Source organism: Mustela lutreola, chromosome 5, assembly GCF_030435805.1.
Source record: "Mustela lutreola isolate mMusLut2 chromosome 5, mMusLut2.pri, whole genome shotgun sequence".
NCBI lineage: Eukaryota > Metazoa > Chordata > Mammalia > Carnivora > Mustelidae > Mustela > Mustela lutreola.
The window spans coordinates 86,927,114-86,948,308 of record NC_081294.1 but is presented as its reverse complement, the minus strand read 5'-3'; the positions used below and the strand labels follow the sequence as shown (position 1 = coordinate 86,948,308).

Here is a 21,195-nt window from a genome sequence, read left to right as displayed (position 1 = left end):
GACTCAAACCAAGATCAAGAGTTGTGTGCTCCACTGACTGAGCCAGCCAGGCATCCACTTAATAATGACTTTACATTTTTAAAAATTTATTTACTTTTTTTTTTTCTTAAGAGAGAGTGAGCACAGGGAGAGGGGCAGAGGAAGAGGGAGAGAATCTTTTTTTTTTTTTTTAAGATTTTATTTATTTATTTGACAGAGAGAGAGATCACAAGTAGGCAGAGGCAGGTAGAGATGGGGGGGGGGGGAGCAGGCTCCTTACTGCTTCATTCCAGGACCCTGGGATCATGACCTGAGCCAAAGCCGGAGGCTTTAACCCCCAAGCCACCCAGGTGCCCAAGGGAGAGAATCTTAAGCAGACTCCCTGCTGAGCTTGGAGCCTGACAACTTGGAGATTGTTCTCACAGCCCTGCGATCATGATCTGAGCTGAAACTAAGAGTTGGATGCTTAACTGACCAAACCACCCAGGTGCCCCTACAATAATTAAAAAAAAAAAAATTGAACTGAGAAAAGAAGGGTTAGAAAACTACCTCATTGAGGGGCACCTGGGTGGGCTCAGTGGATTGGGCCTCTGCCTTCAGCTCGGATTGTGATCTCAGGGTCCTGGGATCGAGCCCTGTATTGGGCTCTCTGCCTGCTTCCCCCTCTCTCTCTGCCTGCCTGCTTATGATCTCTCACTCACTATCAAATGAATAAAATTTTAAAAAAGAAAATCTAAGGAAAAAAAAGGAAAAGAAAACTACCACATTGCGGCGCCTGGGTGGCTAAGTGGGTTAAGGCCTCTACCTTCGGCTCAGGTCATGATCTCAGGGTCCTGGGATCGAGCCCCGCATCTGGCTCTCTGCTCAGTGGGGAGCCTGCTTCCTCCTCTCTCTCTCTCTCTCTCTTTGCCTGCCTCTCTGCCTACTTGTGATTTCTGTCTGTCAAATAAATAATAAATAAAATCTTAAAAAAAGAGAAAACTACCACATTGAAAGTAGGCATTAAGCCTTTCAAAAAGTCCAATGGAGTCAATTTTCTTTCAGTACTAGATATCTCTTTAGATGAACACCAAGTGAAGGAGTTGACTTGTATTTTTGGGCCATGCTGTAGCCCTGCGCCCAAGGTTGTACCTTTAAAAACCAGAATTGCACTCAGTACAGCAAGATGCTCACATTGTGAGAAGCCAAGCAAGAGTATAGAAAGTGCAAGTGTTCCGTCTCAAGCTAACCCCAGAACATAGTCATTGAGGGGATAGAGAGCAAAGTCACTGGCATTCCTTAAATTGTGCATTTTCCCTTAAGATAATTTATAAGTCTAGTTCTGCTAATACCCTGGGAGATGATGATGATCCTCCATCTAGAGAAGACCCTCTTTATCCATTCCCTGGGCATTCCATTGCAGTTAGAGTTACTAAGATGTAAGAAGAAATCTTAACAGAGTACTTTTAGAAATACACACTAAAATGAAGGATATATAATAAGCTAATAGAACTTACTGAATGTGTGTTTGATCTTCCTGTCTCATATATTTTTTAGGTTAAGCATAGTATGAAGAGCAGAGTATTTTGGTCCTTGCTGGGATTTTTTGGTATCATTGTGGAGTGTAGATAGTGAGAGGCAGAATAATTTTCATTTAATGACTTTCTTTCTTTTCTCTCCTGACCATTGTCAAAAAATGCATTGCTCTTGAAGGAGGGATCTGGAAAGAACAAAATAAAGAAGCCAGCATTGATAGGCAATATTAATCACTATTTAAACAAGTATTTTCAACTAGTTTCAATACATATTGTAGGCCATATCTCCAAGAGGAAACTGAATTTTTTTCAGATTTCTACATTTCTATGAATACTAGATAATACTCAAGGATAAAAATCCTTATGTTACTTCATCTTATGATATTTTCCTACTTCCTATTAGAAAATAAAAGAAAAGCTAACTTCTAGATTGGTTATTTTTAGCAACACATATCTTTCTCTATCATCAAATATTACATTTGAACACAAATGAAATTAGTGGAATATTTCTGATTTTTTATTCATAATTCTTTTATTTCCAAAGCAAATACCAAAGTTCAATACATATATGTACACATTTGCCAAAAAATTACTATGCCATTGACCACATCCTTTGCAATATAACTTATCAATTTTAGCTACACATTACATTGAATGAAAATAAATGAAGTAATGGGGAACTGCATATTGATTACTCTTGTTTTTATAACTTATGATACAATGAATAAACTCTATTAGATGTTACATCATTATAATCTTGAATTGCCTGCTTTTAGTAACCTGTTTTATAGTAACATGTTTTGTGATTTATTTCCCAATGGTTTTTAATATGCCTCAAAATAAGATTTAACACACTCATTAGAATTGGAAAATGAAGTCAGACTTTTTCTGAAAGCAAATCTGACCTGGCAGTTTGGTTTGACAAAAGGGACAGTCTTTGCTAGTTGGGTTGTCTGGAAAATATTTTCCACAAACTAAATGGGCTGAATATACAGGCTCATGGTTTTGACAAAAATATATTTAAAACGTGTGACAAGATAAAAAGGATTTTACTTAAAAATACTGTACTGGGGGAGCCTGGGTGGCTCAGTGGGTTAAAGCCTCTGCCTTTGGCTCGGGTCATGATCCCAGGGTCCTGGGATCAAGCCCCATGTCGGGTTCTCTGCTCTGCAGGGAGCCTGCTTCCTCCTCTCTCTCTCTCTCTCTCTGCCTCTCTGCCTACTTGTGATTTCTCTCTGTCGAATAAATAAAAATCTTAAAAAAAAAAAAAAAATACTCTACTGGGACGCCTGGGTGGCTCAGTTGGTTAAGCGGCTGCCTTCGGCTCAGGTCATGATCCTGGAGTCCTGGGATCCAGCCCCCCATTGGGCTCCTTGCTTGGCAGGGAGCCTGCTTCTCCCTCTGCCTCTGCTGCCACTCTGTCTGCTTGTGCTCTCTCTCTCTTTCTCTCTGACAAAAACAAACAAACAAACAAACAAAAAACTTAAAAATACGGTACTGACAAGAAAGTATGAAAATTAAGAATATTTCCATTTTCCCTCCCTTTTCTGAGTATGTTGGCTTAAACATGTGCCTCTAAGAGAAAAAAAAAAAAAAGTAACCAGTACTTATCAGTTGATAAGTCTTGGCAAAGTCTGTTTTGGTATTCATCAAGATTGAAGTGAATTATAGTGAAGGACCATAAGGACTGGGTAACAAATCCTTTTGCAATCAGGTAGCTGTTAAGTCTTTGCTTTCAACAAAATTGAAGACAATCAGAATAACAGTGTAAGATTAGCAATAATGTTTGATGGAGATCACATATGATATATTACTAAGGGTTCAAAGAGTTCAGTGATGGTTTAACAACAAAACTCTTATTGTATGAATATAATTTCTCAGAGTTTACTTCTTTTTTTTAAGATTTTATTTATTTATCGGGGGGGGGGGGGAGAGCAAGCACAGGCAGACAGAATGGCAGGCAGAGGCAGAGGGAGAAGCAGGCTCCCCGCTGAGCAAGGAGCCCGATGTGAGACTCGACCCCAGGATGCTGGGATCATGACCTGAGCCGAAGGCAGCCGCTTAACCAACTGAGCCACCCAGACATCCCTCTCAGAGTTTACTTCTATTCACATAAAGAATAAGAATGGAACCAATGTTAAACTTGTTCTCATTCTAGTATCCTGTAAAATTTGTCCACAGTACATGATCTAATTTTTTAAAGATCCCATTCATCTTAATAAGAGATTGATTTCAGTGCAATTTTTATTTCTGATCAATAAGCTTTAATCAAAATTTGTGATATATGTATATTCTTTTGACCAATTGTGAATTAATAATAGGACTAAGAATAATTGGACTGATAACTTAATCTAGAGGGAAATTATTAACTTTGAGGGTCAATTTACAGAGATATTTTTGTTGCAGAAAAAGATAGCGGGGCATCACCAAAAGACTTTTAGGCTTAAGCATATTACACTGGGATAAAATTCTTCGGATGAAATAGGATGGGAATATGAGATCAGAGAGAAAAAGGAATTAAAAATTTTCCAACTGTTAAAGAAGAAATATATTCTCTATTTTTTTAAGTTTTTATTTATTTATTTATTTGAAAGACAGATCACAAGTAGAGAGGCAGGCAGAGAGAGAGAGAGAGGAGGAAGCAGGCTCACCTCCAAGCAGAGAGCCCAACGCGGGGCTTGATCCCAGAACGATGGGATCATGACCTGAGCTGAAGGCAGAGGCTTTAACCCACTGAACCACCCAGGTGCCCCTATATTCTCTATTTATAGAAGAGAATGATGGACATATCAAATTGCTATGGTATTTAGATTCCATTGCATACATTTTGCTTTATTTTAAAAAAAAGATTTATTTATTTATGGGGGTGGGTGGCAGAGGGAGAAGGAGAGAAAATCCCAAGCAGACTCCACTCCAGGCTTGATCCCATGACCCTGAGATCACAACCTGAGCTGAAATCAGGAGTCAGATGCTCAATTGACTACACCTCCCAGGTGCCATCCACCACTGCATACATTTTAAAGTGTTAAATAAAGACTTTATTTTTAAATGACCACCATTACAATACATTGGGAAGTATATCCTTTGCAACTCTTTAAACTTATAATGGAAAAATTAGATGGCAAGTTGGATATGTGCAAAGGTTTATAAATATTTACAATGCTTTTGAGAATATCCCTTAAATTTAAAGTTACTGAGTTGAGGATCTAATTGGGATCATCTTACAAAGGTGTGTTAGCCTGATGCATTGATCATATTTTAAGGACAGCCTTGAATCATGGGTCAGATAGATTCTCATGTCTGTGGACCAGGTTCTCTTCTTCTTTGTAATGAACTAAGGATTCACTCTCTTTTCATCTCTGTGAGTACTCTTTTCTTTTTCTTTTCTTTTCTTTTTTTTTTTCCTGAAGAGAATTTCCCTTTCGTTAACAATTTTGGCTTAGTCAAAACGTATTATAGGGGCCCCTGACTGGCTCAGTCATTAGTCATCTGCCTTCAGCTCAGGTCATGATCCTGGGATCCTGGGATTGAGCCCTGAATTGGGTTCCCTACTCAGTGGGGAGCCTGCTTCTGCCTCTCTTACTCCCCCTGCCTGTGTTCCCTCTCTCACTGTGTCTCTCTCTTTCAAATAAATAAATAAAATCTTCATTAAAAAAGTATTATAATGAATTAGGCTGCTCAGAGACTAGTCATTCATTCTAACAAAAAATATTTTTTTTTTTTACTATCTCACAGAAGTGGATATATTTAGAAAAAATGCAAGTAGTCTGATCCAACAGAGCTGAATTGTTAGCATTGCAGTCTTATATGAAATCATTTTGAGAGGTAATATTAATTGGATACTCTAGGTTAGGGTCTGCAAACTGGAAACTCACAGCATGATTTACTTCATGTGACTTACTTGACCTAGATTGTGTTTAAAAATTTAATTAATTGACAAGTTTTTATTTTTTAAAAAAAGATTTTATTTATTTATTTGACAGTTCACAAGTAGGGAGAGAGGCAGGCAAAGAGAGAGGGGGGAAGCAGGCTCCCCGCTGAGCAGAGAGCCCAATGTAGGGCTCAATCCCAGGACCCCGGGATCATGACCTGAGCCAAAGGCAGAGGCTTTAACCCACTGAGCCACCCAGTGGGTTTTAAAAAAAAGTTTTCAAAAAGACAATTGACAAGTTTTTAAAAAGACTTCATAAAGATCCAACTTTCTAGTTGTTTTTGGAAAATTGAAATGTCTGGAAGCAATGGGCCCACATCCTTACAATGCAAGAGCTGGTCTGAGATTAAGTTTATGGCTGCCCCATTTAGGCAGGATTATTATCTATTGGTTTGCTATTGCCCCCATTTTTGCCTTCATATTAGCCTATTTCACCCATTCATTATGCCTGCCTAACTACCATAGACATTAACATTCGATAGCCTATTATTTTCCCTTGGGTTAGATGGAATCTGTAGAAAGCTAAATATTTGCATTGTATTACCATGGCCCTAATAAAACTGCTTTCAGTAGGTCCTATGGCCATATAGAACTCTCGTCTTTCGTAGATGGTCACTAAAAGAAACAGTGTTGTAAAACGTACTAATGCTTTTGAGGATCTGGTAGAGGGTATGTCCCTCTAAGTTACTATGTAGCTCAGGCAAGATATTTCTTTTAAAGTGTGCTGAAAAGCTTTGTTGCCCTTGAAGAATTTGTATATCTCTTTTCAAATAAGATGAGAATCAAACAACTAATTGAATTTATTTATTTATTTATTTGCTTTTTCTTCAGAAAGCTGCAAGCCATATTTACGATTTAACTCTTGTATTGTATTACATCTCATTACCTGAATAGTCTTGTAACTTTTTCTCTGGTGTTAACCTCCTGGTCCTCATTTTTCATATTTACATTTTCTTATTTTATTTTACCTATTTTTAAAAAATTTTATTTATTAGACAGAGAGAGACACCATGAGAGAGGGAACACAAGCAGGAAGAGTGGGAGAGGGAAAAGCAGGCTTCCTACCGAGCAGGGAGCCTGATGCAGGGCTCGATCCTAGGACTCTGTGATCATGACCTGAGCCGAAGGCAGACGCTTAATAACTGAGCCACCCAGGTGCCCTATTTCACCTATTTTTTGTAAAATGTCTCAAAGTACACATTTATAAACTTTTCTTGATTATTTCATTTCTTTTCAATTTTTTTTCTTTTATGAGAGTTTGTGTGCACACATTGGGGGAGGAGCAGAGGGAGAGGAGAATCTCAAGCAGACTCCTCGCTGAGCAAGCAAGGAGCCCCACAACAGGTGGGGTTGGGGGGAAGGGGAGCTGCAATCTCACGACCCTGAGATCATCACCCAAGTTGAAACCAAGGTTGGATGCTCAACCCACTGAGCCACCCAGGCTCATTTATTTCATTTCTAAAGATGGTTGGAGAATCCATTACATTTTGGTTCTCCTTGAAGGCTTACCATGGTTTCAGTTTTGAGTTTTCCTTCCTCTTGTTCCCGTCCACCACATACAAGAATACAGTTAGTTACGTTATAAGCTTTTGAGAGACTAGGAATCTTATGGTGATTCTAGAGTGCACAGTGTCCTGCGTAGGACTTGTTCTCTACATAATGCCATATGTTGTGTAGTGACAGAATAACAAAAAAACGGTAAAAAGCAATTTTTTATTCCACTTCCTGGAATGAGGAGACTTTTTGTCTGTACTAACTCCTGAAAGTCTTGTCATCAAAAAGAATAAGAGATCCATGTACATAGGTAGACTTTAGACACTCTATCATAAAAGGAATGTGTCATGTAAGACTAGGCAGTAAACTTTTCCTCTACTAATTAGAAGGTGAGAAAATAGCTCTGCTTCCTTAAACTGAAAATTTATTTAGCTTCACTATTTTTCTATGAATCCTTATTTAGTACCCTCGACACAGATTACATAAACTATGAGAATATAAGCAGTCAAAATTACAAATACCTACATGGAATCTTCACAGTTTATTTAAAAAAAAAAAAAAAAAGAATCTGCAGAAACTCTACTAATGCAAATACATGAGTCTCTATACTTCCTGGACATGGCAAAATGGAATCTAAGACTACATTTATAGTTTGGATTAGCCAAGTTTTGCTATGAAGAAAATATTTTTCCTAGTATTAAGTACAAGGCAGGCTGTTGGAGACACTTTCTTCATGATTCAGATCCCTGACTTGGTCTGTGGTGGCTCATGCTGTGGTCAAGCAGATCAGGGAACTGTTTAATGGCTCTGTTCACTGGACATGCTCACTGCATTTCTAAAGTTAATCACTTGCACTTAATTTCAAGCCTTTTTTTTTTTTAAACTTTGAAAACTCTAAACGCCTCATTGAGGACAGTACATATAACATGTGCCAAGCCTCTAGTTTCAAAGTTCAGCTTTGGCTGGACAAAAGGTCGAAAGATATGTTTCACAGCAGGGAAAGTGTAATTTTCCATGTCTTTACGATGTTTTGAAATGGTTGAGGTGATTTTTCGCTAAAATTTCCATAAATAAATAAAGTTTACCAGTGGAGTAACTTTAATTTTTAAGATGCCTTGGCAGAAATGTTGAAAGTAATTCTTTCCCCTACTATTCATAATCCAGTCTTCAGCGTCAGCCTTCATATGTGCTCTTGGAGGGGAGAATCAAAGGTGACCCCAGCATAAAAGCAGACCTGTCATGTGTGGACTAAAAGTATGGGAGGTTCTCAACTTGTGAGCAAAAACCTCAACTCTGTCATATAACATGCCACAATTTAGCAACAATTGTTTAGCAACAATTGGAAGAACTCTAATGTCTGAGATCACTGTCCTCAGCAAGTCTCTGTAGGGTCCTGCCATACTACTCTGAGTATTTGCATCTGCCTTATCCATGGAGCTTACAAGAGACTTTTCTCTTCCACGTTTTTTAAAGAAGATTTTATTTATTTGACAGAGAGAGAGAGATACCACAAGCAGGCTCCCTGCTGAGCAGAGAGCCCGATGTGGGGCTCAATCCCAGGACCCTGAGATCAGGACCTGGGCCAAAGGCAGAGGCTTAACTCTCTGAGCCATCCAGGCGCCTCTCTTCCACATTTTTTAAAACTTTATTTTCCATATATGTTGTTATTTCTGGCTTCCTGCCTCAAGACAATCCTGTACCACAAGGACTTGGCATAATGACTTGAACTTGCAGGATTTACTTCTGTGGGCTACCTGTGACTTGTTAGTAAATATTTCTGCATACTTGCTTAAAGTAGTTCAGTGTGGATATGGATCTGTCGGGAGTTAGTCTTACTTCTCCCAATGAAGAGCGAATGGCCAGAAGGCACATGTTAAGAGTAGGTATATCTGTTAAGCCTTGCCCTCCCTTCTCCACCCGTCCACTTGCCTATAGGACTACTTTTCTTTTTGACCATAAGCAAAAGTTTGGCCTTTTGGGTGGAAGGAGAGTTTCTGAGACTCGGTTCAGGGCCTCTGATATACTATTTTGCTCTTCCACAGGTCTATCAAGTGTCTTCCCCTGGGTCATCCCCTGGACTATTTCGTAATTAACAACTCTTAGGATTGTTCTAATTTGGGGGGTACATGCACGGTTTATTTTATGAGCAACTCCTCTGAATTGTGCAAGTCTCTTCAAATTCTTTGCCTTGATGATCTTTTTGTCCGTTCTTCTGTATGTCACTATCTCTGAAAGCCTGTATGGCAAATGACCACTTCCACCAGCCACTCCAAGAGCCAAGATATGCCGGTCTGCACCTTCCATTCCTCAGGTCTCTTCCGGGAAACCGCAAAATGCGTGGACGCTGTCCTCTCATTCTGGACTGACCCTGCCGTCCATCAGTCACTTCTCCCATTTTCCAGGGATTTCTCTTGTCCGTCAGTCTAATGCATCGATCACCTTCTTTCTTTTTCACTTGGAGACGTCCGTCGAGTTGTCCCTCCACGTCTCCTGCCCGCCTCCTCCACGTCCTACCGGACTAGAGTGTCCGTCCAGCGATTCTCCGCTGCCCCGGCCGGCTCTTCGGCCTCGATTGCCTGGACGTGGGTCCGTCCCATGCCCGAGTTTCCATTCGTCCCCCACTTGCCTCCAATTCGGCAGGAACTTTACTCCTAGCCGAAAGGCGAAGGGCGGGTCAGCGCCGGTGCGCATCGGCCGGTCCGCAGGGGGCGCGGGGTGCGGCGTGGGGCTCCCCGCAGGGTGGGCGTGCGAGCGGGCCGGGGGCGTCGCGGGCCGCCCTGCCCTATAAGGGGCCGAGCCGCCTCTGCCGCCGGGCGGGTGCCGGGCGGACCGCGGCGGCGGCGGCGGCGGCGGCGGCTGCGATTGGCTCAGGCGCCCCATCCGGGGACTGGGCTCGGCGCTGCTCGTTCGCCCTAAAGGTACCAATATGGCGGAGGTGAGCAGAGAAACCGGGCAGGAGCGGCCGGGCTACAGCGGGCGCCCAGCGGCGCCCGGCGCCTCCGGAGCCGGTCTGGGAGACCCGGGCCCCTTCCCGCGGCTCCACGAGGGGCGGCGCGGCGGGACGGGGGCTGCGGGGCGGCAACGGGCCGTGGCGGGGCCGGCCGGGGGGCGGGAGCGGGCGCGGGAGCGGTCTGCCTCCGGGACTAGGCCGCGGCGGCTCCGGCCCCGAGCCGGCTGCGCGACGGGGCCGGACCGGAGGTGGCGACCGGCGGCAGCGAGCCCCGGCCTGGGGACGGCGCCGTGCCTTGCTCCGGGGTAGCTGACGCGGGCCGCCGGAGCCTCCGCGCCGCTTTCTAGGGCCGGGGTGGGTGGAAACCGGCCGAGCTCCCCCCCCCACTCCGCGGCCGGATTGCAAGGCGGGGAGCGGGCTGCGCCACTGTCCTGCGGGAGGAGTGCTCTGTGCCCCCGGCCCACTGGGTCCGGGCTGCGGCGCCAAGGAGCTTCTCGCTCCACTTTGCTCTGGGCACCGAGGCAAGCGGGATGTACGGTCGCCGGGCTTCGCGGTAGGCGAGCGGGACTCCTCGCCCCGCAGCCCTGGAGGTGCGGGAACCCCTGGGTGTACAGGGGGCAATCCAAGACTCTCGACGTTATATCTAGGGGCTCTCGGTAACCCCACTTTCTTCTGGCCTGCAGGAGGGAGGCAGGGCTAGCAAAGCTGCCCCGGCCGTGTCCCCCGGGACTGGTGATCTGGGGGGAGGGGGTGGCGCAGCAGGAGCCCCTTCGGCTGGAGCTCGCTGGGGTGAGGGGCTCGCTGGCGGGCCTAAGGGAGAGACTGAACACCTTAGAAGGAACTAGCATCTCTGGGACTGAGGGGCCGCGTCTCCAGTTTCGGGAGAGAGAATGGGGGGTTTGCGCTTTGGTTTGGGGGCGGGTGTCCAGTTTCGAGCTGGCCTACGCACAGGTCCGAGGACAGCCTCGGAATTGGGGCTCTCGGGCCTCAGGGGTAGACTAGGTGATCGGAGGACGATTCCCTTCCAGGAAAGGGTCTTGCTTTGGAAGGTGGTGTTTGGGTCCGTGGAGAGCCGAGTGGGATGGGGGACTCCGCGATGCCGGGGAGTGGGGACCGATGCCGTGAGTCGACTGCTCTGGGTTTTGCTTCTCCTCTTTGTAACTTGCTGAGCTGCAAGGAGCGGCTTGGAGTTGCCTCTTAGACTCTGGGCTTCGTCCCGGGTCTGCGAGTTTGCACACTGGGGACTCGGGGAGGAAGGCGAGGCAGCCAAGAGGGGCCCGAAAGGGGCTAGGAGCGATTGGAGCGAAGCTACGTCTTGTACTTTTGGCAGCTGCGGAGGAGCTCTGGGCTCCGCCTCCTCTGCGCCCTGTTGCCGGCGCTGCCTCTTCCCCCTCGGCTGCGCGATCTAACCGCACGTTTTCTTCTCTCTCCTAGGCTTCTTTTGGAAGTTCGAGCCCAGGTTTGTCCTATTTTCTTACCTCTTGATGGGTCCCAAAGGGTAATGGGGGGTGGGGGGGAGTGGCTCAGAGATATATTACTAAAGGTTTTTGCACAAAAAATTGTCCTGCGAGTTTTTTCATTTGTTTTTTAGAGTTTCAGCGTACATTTTGGTAATTAAGTTGTTTGAGGACAGAGAAGTTACACTTTTCTTTTTTTTCTTGCATGTTTAAAAAAATAGCTTGTTACAAAGCTGCTAACAGACAAGTGTTCTTTTTAGTAATATATCTTTAGTTATCGCATACTGGTTTTTTTCTCCAAGCCTGAAACAGTTAATCCCGAATTAACTTTCCACTAACTTTTCCAGATTAGTTTAGGTTTTATTTTATTTATTTATTTTTTTTTCAAGAAATCAGCTCTTTAATTTGTTGAAACTTTGGGATTGCTTACATCGCTTAGTAACTAGCCATGACTCCCCATCTCGCCTTATTTTGTCTCCTAAATTTTTTCATAATTGAGAAATGACTATAGATTTATTGAAATTGGAACTTGAGTGTTAGGTAAAGCTACCCACCTTAAAAGAAACATAGAATTACAAGTTTGTCACGTGAAAGTGGTGATACAGAATTTTTGAGGTGAGACAACCTTAGATGATCTAGTAGTGTTTAACCTTTTAGAAATGGGAAACATTTCAGGTTCTGATGAAAGCAAGGGACTGTCTCCTGAACTGTCTATGTAGCATTATTGCATACAGTTTAGGATTTCTGGCTCCCTTGAATACCATAATGGAGAGGACAGTTTTGTTTCAGTTTCTCACCCCCTTTCCAGCCCTTTTTTGGCTGTCTCTTTTCCCTCTAATAGTCTCCAGGAAAAGTATCTCTGAACTACTCCAAGTCCCTTACTTTACACTTGAGAAGACTTTTAAATAACTCTACTGAGAGTCACCTAGTTAATAGAGCCTATAAAAGCTCCCAAATCTTCCCTTGCAGCATATTGCCTTAGTGAACAGCCCATTTCCTTGCGTATTACTTTGTGTATTTAGTTGACTTTTAAGGTCTCACTTGATTATCCTTCAAGGTATTAGAAAATAATTAGTCACAGAGTAGAAGAAATTTGTGGTTATTTTTTAAATAGCTGTCTACATCTTTACATTTAAAAGATTGTTTTAAAAAATTTTTCTAATTTTTAGACAAACATTTCTTTGTCATAACTGATTTCAGGAACAGAGTATTTATATACATGATGCCAAACATCTGGATGATAATGGAATTTTTCCATTTTGCATCACTGTCTGCTTTTAAGAAGTTGCAATCCAAATAAAGAGCAAGAAGACATTGTGGCTTTCGTGTTTAAACAAATTTTTATAACCTGTTTTTAATCACTTAGCCAATTTTCAAGAAAATTTTAGAACTTAGAAGAGGCTCGTGAGGTCATCTAAGCCAACACTATGCATTTCACAAATGAAAAACTGGACTTGGGCCCAGAAAGTTTGAATGACTTGCCTCAGGTCTCAGCAGGCCAGGGACAAAGGCAGGAGTAGATCCTTAGGCCCTTTGATTTCTAGCCCTTAACTGAATACCTTCCACTTTAAGAGGGAAGAGCACAGTGACCAGTGATATGGGGATTACAGAAGAGGACAGGGTTCTGCCTTAAAGAGGTAGAAGAGTTACCATCTGTTTCATCCCTGAAACTTTGGGTACCACAGGGGTTTCCAGAAATTCCTCAAAATAGGAAATTGATAATGGTGGATGATCTGCTTTTGAGCTCTTCAGTAACTATTCATTTTTCTCCTTAAAATTAAGTTAAACCGTCTGCATTTCAACAGGTTTGAAAATGAACTGATAATATCTTTCAACATTAAAAAAAAAAACCACCATAATGTAAGCTTCCTAAATAATTGAGTTCCACAGAAGTTGTGTTATTTTTAGGACTAATTAGAGTTCTCCAAACTTAGAAACAAAATCATGGAATTACATCTGTATTTTTTCTCACAGTGAAAAATCTTTGCAGTAGGTCAGTACTTTGGGGTGATCTCATATTGTCCTTAAATGTTTGAAATTCAAAATATTAAATAGCTTTATTAAAAACAGACCAAACTTTTTATGTTAGATGTATTTCCTTCCACTTTCCCCTTCCTCTACCCCAAGATTCTGGTACTTCTTTGCTTCCCTGCTCCTATTTTAACTGGTCTAATTGAATTAGCTACTAGAGAAAACTGTTTTTCATAGATTCAGTTTCATTCTCTTGGGATTGTGAATTTTACTCATTTCTCAACTTCATTTTCAGAGTATCCTGTAGACTTCACATTTGCCTTAGAAAAGCATTGCAATTTCATAAACCAGTATGAATTGGCCAGAACAAATTGCATCTTTCAAAAACCTATAGATACGATTTTTCTATATTTCCTTTGCATTATCTTAAAAACTAATTACCTTATTAGTCGTCCAAAGAAAAGCATGTTCTTATAATTTAATGCCTGTGTGGAGAGTTTGAAATACAGTTCTGGACATGAAAAGTGACATACTACTTTTAGAGACCGATTAGCTATATAGTTGCTTTTCAAAAACTTGAATTTTTTCCTATAAACCCGATTTCTATTGTGTTTTGTACCTTTGAGGGTTGTAAGTAGGGTAACATATATATTCTCTTTGCTTGAAGTATTGAGCTTTAGTGTATAACAGTTTCATATGAAATCTTCCATTAACAAATAGTCTGTCATTTTTCTGTTGCTTTTAGACAAATGCATTAAACTGACAAGTTTGACTTTTAGAACATTTTTTTTAGGACTCCTCTGTTTAAATCATTTTGCTGCCAATATAGGTTCTGTTCTCATGGACTGGACTTTTATTAACGTGTTTTTAAATTACTCTGCCTTGTTCTTTTGCTGATTTAGATATCTTTTCAGAACTATATGGTCTTTATAACCTGTTAAGTATATAGTAAATGGATTTAATAAAGCTCACATATAAACATTAAAAGGAACTGGCAGAAGAACACAAATTATTTTTTCTTGTAAGTAGTGTTGTGAATATGTAAAGTGATTCAGTTTGTTTCATTCCAGTTGGGTCTTTGTCTTCCGAGGATCATGATTTTGACCCTACTGCTGAGATGTTGGTCCATGACTATGATGATGAAAGAACTCTCGAAGAAGAGGAAATGATGGATGAGGGTAAAAACTTCAGTTCTGAAATTGAAGACTTGGAAAAGGTAAAGGATTTTACTTTCATATTTTAATAACAAACTTAGAGTAAAGATTTTGATATTGTATTATGTATTATTTTACCATCTACCTGAAATAAAAATAGGTTCCGCGTCTTTGTTTTTGACCTTTTATGGACTTTTAAGTATTTGAAGCACAGTGAAGTAGGTATGTGTGGTCATCTTACAGATGAGAATCTTACATAATGAGATATAGAGAACTGTGGGTCCTAGACTTGTTGCTGAATTGTAGTCCAGCCCAGTGCATTAAACCACATTATTCTACTGAGGGTAACACTTGAGTTTAATTAAACACCGCAGTAGATACAGGGAGAAGTCTCTTCCTTTTTTTTTTTTTTAAAGATTTTATTTATTTATTTGATAGAGATCACAAGTAGGCAGAGAGACAGGCAGAGAGAAAGAGAAAGGGAAGCAGGCTCCCTGCTGAGTAGAGAGCCAGATGCAGGACTCAATCCCAGGACCCTGAGATCATGGCCTGAGCTGAAGGCAGTGGCTTAACCCACTGAGCCACCCATGCGCCCCAGAAGTCTCTTCCTTTAAATAGTTTGTAATCTGGTAGAATACTGAAAGAATGTTGAAAGAGAAAAAGTTTTACTCTATTTTTTTTTTTTTTTTTACGATTTTTTGAGAGAGAAAGAGAGACAGCCAGAGAGGGAACACAAACAGGAGGAATGGGAGGGAGAGGCAGGCTTCCCATTGAGAGGGGTGCCTGATGTGGGGGCTTGGTCACAGGACCCTGTGGGATCATGACCTGAGCTAAGGCTGATGCTTAATGACTGATTAAAAAATAGAGTAGGGGCGCCTGAGCCACTCAGGTGCCCCTACTCTGTTTTTAATTGTAAAATAATAATGTCCCATTTTCCACCCCTCAGTCATCTTTTAAAAAGTTGGCAATAATAAATGTAGTTTGTAACTTCTTAAACCTAAAATCAATAGAGATGGAAATGAACTGGATTTTATTTATTTTATTTTTTTAAAAGATTTTATTTATTAATTTGACAGGGATCAGAAGTAGGCAGAGAGGCAGGCAGAGAGAGAGAGAGAGGAGGAAGCAGGCTCCCCAGGATCAGAGAGCCCGATGTGGGGCTCCAATCCAGGACCCCGGGATCATGACCTGAGCCGAAGGCAGAGGCTTTAACCCACTGAGCCCCCCAGGTGCCCCGAACTGGATTTTAAACACATATTTATACCAGGACTATAGAGAGAGGTCTCTGTAGGGGTGATTTGAAAAAATGTTGGATTGTAATTATCTATAAATTAATCTTATTTGCACATTTCTGATCAGCTCAGAATAACAAAAGCTTTCAGGAATAATATTAAATAGTAATAATCTTTTGTGTTTTTTATTATTATTATTTTTAAAGATTTTATTTATTTATTTGAGAGATCACAAGTAGGCAGAGAGGCAGGCATAGAAAGTGGGGGAAGGAGGCTCCCTGTCAAGCAGAGAGCCCGATTCGGGATTCGGGACCAGATCCCAGGACCCTGAGATCATGACCTGGGCCGCAGGCAGAGGCTTAACCCACTGAGCCACCCAGGCGCCGAATCCTTTGAGTTTTTATACCTCTTTTTCTTCACGAAGACAAGATACATTCTTTTCTTTTTTTTCCTGTTTTTTTTTTTTTATATCTTATTTATTCTATCAATATCAAAAGAGGTGGTTTAATATCACCAATTTTTGTTTTTAATTTTAAAAAACTTTTTTTATTTTTTAGTAAACATATAATGTATTATTAGCCCCAGGGGTAGAGGGACAAGACACATATCTATATAATCTCTTCTGCTGTCTTTGTAAGGCAGAGATGAATTCTTATTGCATAACTTCCTTCATGTTCATATACAGGGAAATAGAGGCAGTCTTGAGGATCTAGATCCCAGGCTTGCTCTGGTAGACCTGAAAATTTCTAAACGTGTTCATTCACTTGACAAATTAACCCAAGAAAATTGTTGTTAGATTTAATCATTTAAAAAAAAACAAACCAATTCACAGCTAAACAGATTTGAGAATATAGGATAAAATGGTTGGGAAATAATTAAGAAAAGCTTAGGGTATTGCTGCTCCTTTCAGGGGTGATGATTAAATGGTGTCTTTTGATAAGAAAAGATGTCCAAGAGTCTTGAGCTCTGCCTTGGCTTTATTCAGGCACTTCCTTCCCAGCTCTTATGATGGGTAGCCTAGAATAACTGAGAATTATAATCCAGCTAACATTATCTCTCTGTCGGGGCGCCTGGATGGCTCAGTGGGTTAAAGCCTCTGCCTTCGGCTCAGGTCATGGTCCCAGGGTCCTGGGATGGAGCCCTGCATTGGGCTCTCTGCTCAGCAGGGAGCCTGCTTCCCTCCGCCCCGCCTGCCTCTCTGCCTGCTTGTGATCTCTCGCTCTCTCTGTCAAATAAATAAAATTTTAAAAAAACAAAACAAAACATTATTTCTCTGTCAAATAAATAAAACTATTAAAGAAATAAACACTGGTAATTAATTTTTTGCTTTGTAGTGGTATCTATCACTGAATTTGATAATTCAGAAAAATTAGGTCTTTATTTCAACTTTTCTGTACTTGGACAGTTTTGCTTCTTGGCATTTTATGACATTTTTGGAAATTTCAGAAAACTATAGGTGATCTTTTTTTTTTTTTTTTAAGATTTTATTTATTTATTTATTTATTTGACACAGAGAGAGAGAGATCACAAGTAGGCAGAGAGGCAGGCAGAGAGAGGGGGAAGCAGGCTCCCCGCTGGGCAGAGGGCCCAATGTGGGGCTCCATCCCAGTACCCTGGGATCATGACCTGAGCCAAAGGCTGAAGCTTAACCCACTGAGCCACCTAGGTGCCCCACTACAGGTGATCTTTAAACAGATTCAAGTGAAGACCTAAGAACTTTGTCTCCACTTAGAAGCCTAATCATTCTCTCATGGAACAATGGACAAGAGGACCTATTTCTAAGAGTGATTGCCCACTTCCTCTGAACTATAACTCTTATCTGTGGTAAAGCATAACTATGTAGATGTGGTCTCTATTCTTTGTTGATGTTTAATGAAATGAGAAATTGAATAAACAGCAGATAGTCACAAATACAAAGAGTAAAGATCATTTATAGAAGAAATTTAAAATTATTTCTATATCATTTAAAGTACTCTTGTTAATCTTTTTTTATTGGAATACTGATTTAGGTGTTCTTTTTTTTTTTTTTTTTTTTTTTTAAGATTTTATTTGTTTATTTGACAGAGAGAAATCACAAGTAGATGGAGAGGCAGGCAGAGAGAGAGAGAGGGAAGCAGGCTCTCTGCTGAGCAGAGAGCCCGATGCGGGACTCGATCCCAGGACTCTGAGATCATGACCTGAGCCGAAGGCAGCGGCTTAACCCACTGAGCCACCCAGGCGCCCCTGATTTAGGTGTTCTTACCTGTTCACAGTCTTAGGGGCTTGATGTTAATGTTTGTTTTTAGAAATTACAAGTAGTTTTTATATTCGTTGTAAACTTGATAGTTTATAGACTATAAATATGGCTGTATTTTAATGCTTACAGATTTTTGGTACTAAGAGATAAAAACAGTTTTTGTATAGTAGAACTTTGGTATAGAGAATACATTTTGTGACTAGATATATGTTATGAAACATATAAAATAAGGTTTACATTGTGTCTTACTATAGTTTATTCATGTTACTGTTTTATGAAGTTTTAATTTAATAGTCTCCAGCTATAACTTTTAGAGAATTTCTTTACAATAATTTGTAGATTTCTCACTTGATATTCATTGTGAAACGAGAAAGTAAAAATCACCTTTTCTTCCACTTACACTTTGGTATAGATCCTTTCTGTTTTGTGGGTTTTTTTTTTTATTAAGTTTTTAAGACTACAGGTATACTGTTTTTGCAATGCACATTTTAAGATATTAGACTGGTGTTATATGAAAATTGTTCTACACTTCACTTAGACAATTTCTTTTGATCAATCCAGGAACACCATCAGGTGTATCAGGTAAGTATTAGCATTATTTCCTTGGTTAAGAGTCCCTGTTGATTGTGAAATCTACCACAGATGTAGAAATAATATAGATGGGGCAGGGAGGAACAGTGCTATGGGAGATGTGGACATTGGTAGTGGGATGCATCCTGATTTCTGGTATGTGAGGTTATGCATCGTAGGATCAAGGAAATTATGATACTTTTTTGTACAGTTGAAGAAATGTAGGTGAGAGGAGTTAGGTGATTTGCCTACAGTAACGGTTAGCAGTTAGTCCTCTGCCTCTAGATTTTATATTCTTCCTGATACAAAACCTTTGAGTTAGAAAATACTTCATTTATAAGGATGACTAGACTCAAATACACCCTTTAAAGTTTAGGGTCAATGAAATGCCTGAGAAAAAGGAGAAAAATCTTCTACCTGGGATAAGGTGCTGGATCAAACTTCTAAGCTGTTAGATCTAGTCACACAGATCTCAGAGATGGAGATTTACTCATTCCATTTTTTAAAAAAAACTTTTGTACTTCAGAGGGTTAAGTCCTTAATTAATAGGTCTAATAGAAAAGAAACCTCATTTGTGAAGTGTTACAGAGATTGGATTTACCTTTCCTAGTTTTGCTACACAAGTTTTAGTACAAGTAATTTCTATATTTTAGCATCCGCTCCCTTTAGGTAACTAGTGTCATTCCTTGAATGTGTTGGTGAAGTTCCACTAAGATAGTCACCGTCTTCCTCAATACATGATCATACTTTTGTCTTTATAGAGAAAGTAGGGTTCTCATGAGTCACTACCTGGAATCTCCTGTGTACCCCACACATACAAATTTAACTTTTAAACTCATTCTTTCTTCTCCCCCTCTGTCCCAAGAGTATATGCCACATCTTAGGCTAATTCGTAATTCCATCCCTCCCGCCCTGAGCCTGTTCTTCCCACTTATTCTTTTATTTCGGTATAGAAAATCCTACTCATATGTTTCCTAAATTGGGGAGAAATTTTTTTTAACCCTGTGTTGCCTTTAGTGATTCTTGTTTTATAGTGTGTATACTTTCTCCCTCCATTCAGTTCATTCAGAGTACCTTCTCCCCTCCATCAATTCAGCTTTGTTTCTCCCAGCAGGCTGTAGGGTCACCAATAATTTCTGCTTGACAGGTACAGAGAATTCCTGTCTCTCTTTATTTTCACTTGATTTTTCTTTGATATTTGGCCTAAGTGACTGTCTCTGGTATCCACACTTGCTTCTTCCTTAGCTTATGTAATTCTGCTTTCTCTTAGTTCTAAGTCCTCTCTGGTATCTCCCTCTTTTGTATTTATGGGCCATTCTTTCTTTGCCCGCATTTTAACTGATGGCGTTTCCCAGAGTTCTAGCTTTTGTCTTCTCACTCTATATGCCTTTTCTGGGTGACCTCATTCAAGCCCATTGCGTCACCTTTGCCTTGAATTATTATTTACCACCCCATTGTCCACCTTCAAGTTTGTCTGATGTTTCTGTCTCATAACAGTACTATAGGTATTTAGCCTTAGCGGGTCAGAAACCGGCAATCCATTTAGACTCCTCTGTCACTTTGATTCATTTTATCAAGTAAAGAAATAAATTCTTTTCTCTTAATTTCACTCAGATAATTCCCTTCCTTAATTGGGGCTCTCATTATTTTCAAAATGTATATTGTACTTAAAATTTTCCAGACATAGCCCATCATCTTCTAGGGTGATATATCTGGAAGTTCTTCTGATACTCCCTTCTCTTTTCTGTCTGTCCTCTCACCTTTGGCTTTAGGTATCATCTAGATGCTAACAAATGCCAGATTTATATCTCTAGCCCATCCTGATCCTGTGAACACTAGGCTGCTGGCCAACTTAACTCTTCTACTTAGATGTTTCTTAGTCCTCTCCAACTTAACTTTTGTCTTCTGCAGAACTCTTGTTTCCTTCAGAAACCCTTCCTTCAGTCCTTTGTTTTTTTTTTTTTTTTCCAAAGGTTTTATTATTTGACAGACAGAGAGAGCACAAGCAGGGGGAGCAGCAGGCAGAGGGAGAAGGAGAAGGGCTCCCCTCTGAGCAGGAAGCCCAATGTGGGACTCAGTCCCAGGACTCTGGTATCATGATCTGAGCTGAAGGCTCGTTTAACTTACTGGCCCACCCAGGCACCCCTTCTTCAGTCCTTTCTATCTCAATAAAAGTTACCACTTTTACTCAAATAGAGTTGCTTAAATAGAAATCTGGAGAGGCATTGTTTTCACTCCCACATCCAGGAGCTCATTTGATTCTACCTTAGAATATATATCATCTATTTACTTTTCTCCATGTTTATATCCTACCTTAATCCATCATGGAACCCTTAGGTGGTCTCCCTGCTTTTCTCTTCTCTTTCCATCTCCTCAACCTTTTCTTTATGTAACTCCCCAACATTTAAGAAAAAATAAAGTCATGGCACTCCCCCTTCATCCCCCCCCCCCACTTTTTTTTTTTTTTAGTTTTCATTCACTTCCCATTGCCCTGGGAGTAAAGGGCACTCTCTACCTTCCCTTTGATCTTGTGAAAGTATACATTATTCTGTATTTCAGGACCCTCTTTATTTCCTTTGGATTCATCATAATTGACAGTTTTGTATTTGGGTATTGTCATTATCCCCCGCCACCCTCTTCCCCTACCACCCTGGTCCCCCAGACTGTGCATTGTAGAAGGGCAAGACCTCTTTTTCATACCAGCACT

At 40.9% G+C, this 21,195-nt stretch overlaps 1 protein-coding gene across 2 annotated transcripts in view; it reads left to right on the top strand.

The window, feature by feature from the left end:
• Window positions 1–9,749: 9,749 nt before the first annotated feature.
• The window catches only part of MIER3 (MIER family member 3), a 32,335-nt gene continuing 20,889 nt past the window's right edge, over window positions 9,750–21,195 (top strand). Inside the window, exons 1-3 of one of the 2 annotated variants that reach the window (XM_059175030.1) lie at window positions 9,750–9,853; window positions 11,303–11,327; window positions 14,367–14,512. In XM_059175030.1, the coding sequence (XP_059031013.1) occupies window positions 9,845–9,853; window positions 11,303–11,327; window positions 14,367–14,512 (180 nt within the window). In that variant the 5' untranslated portion in view covers window positions 9,750–9,844. The remainder of the gene's footprint in view (window positions 9,854–11,302; window positions 11,328–14,366; window positions 14,513–21,195) is intronic. The other variant, XM_059175028.1, reaches the window with a different exon arrangement.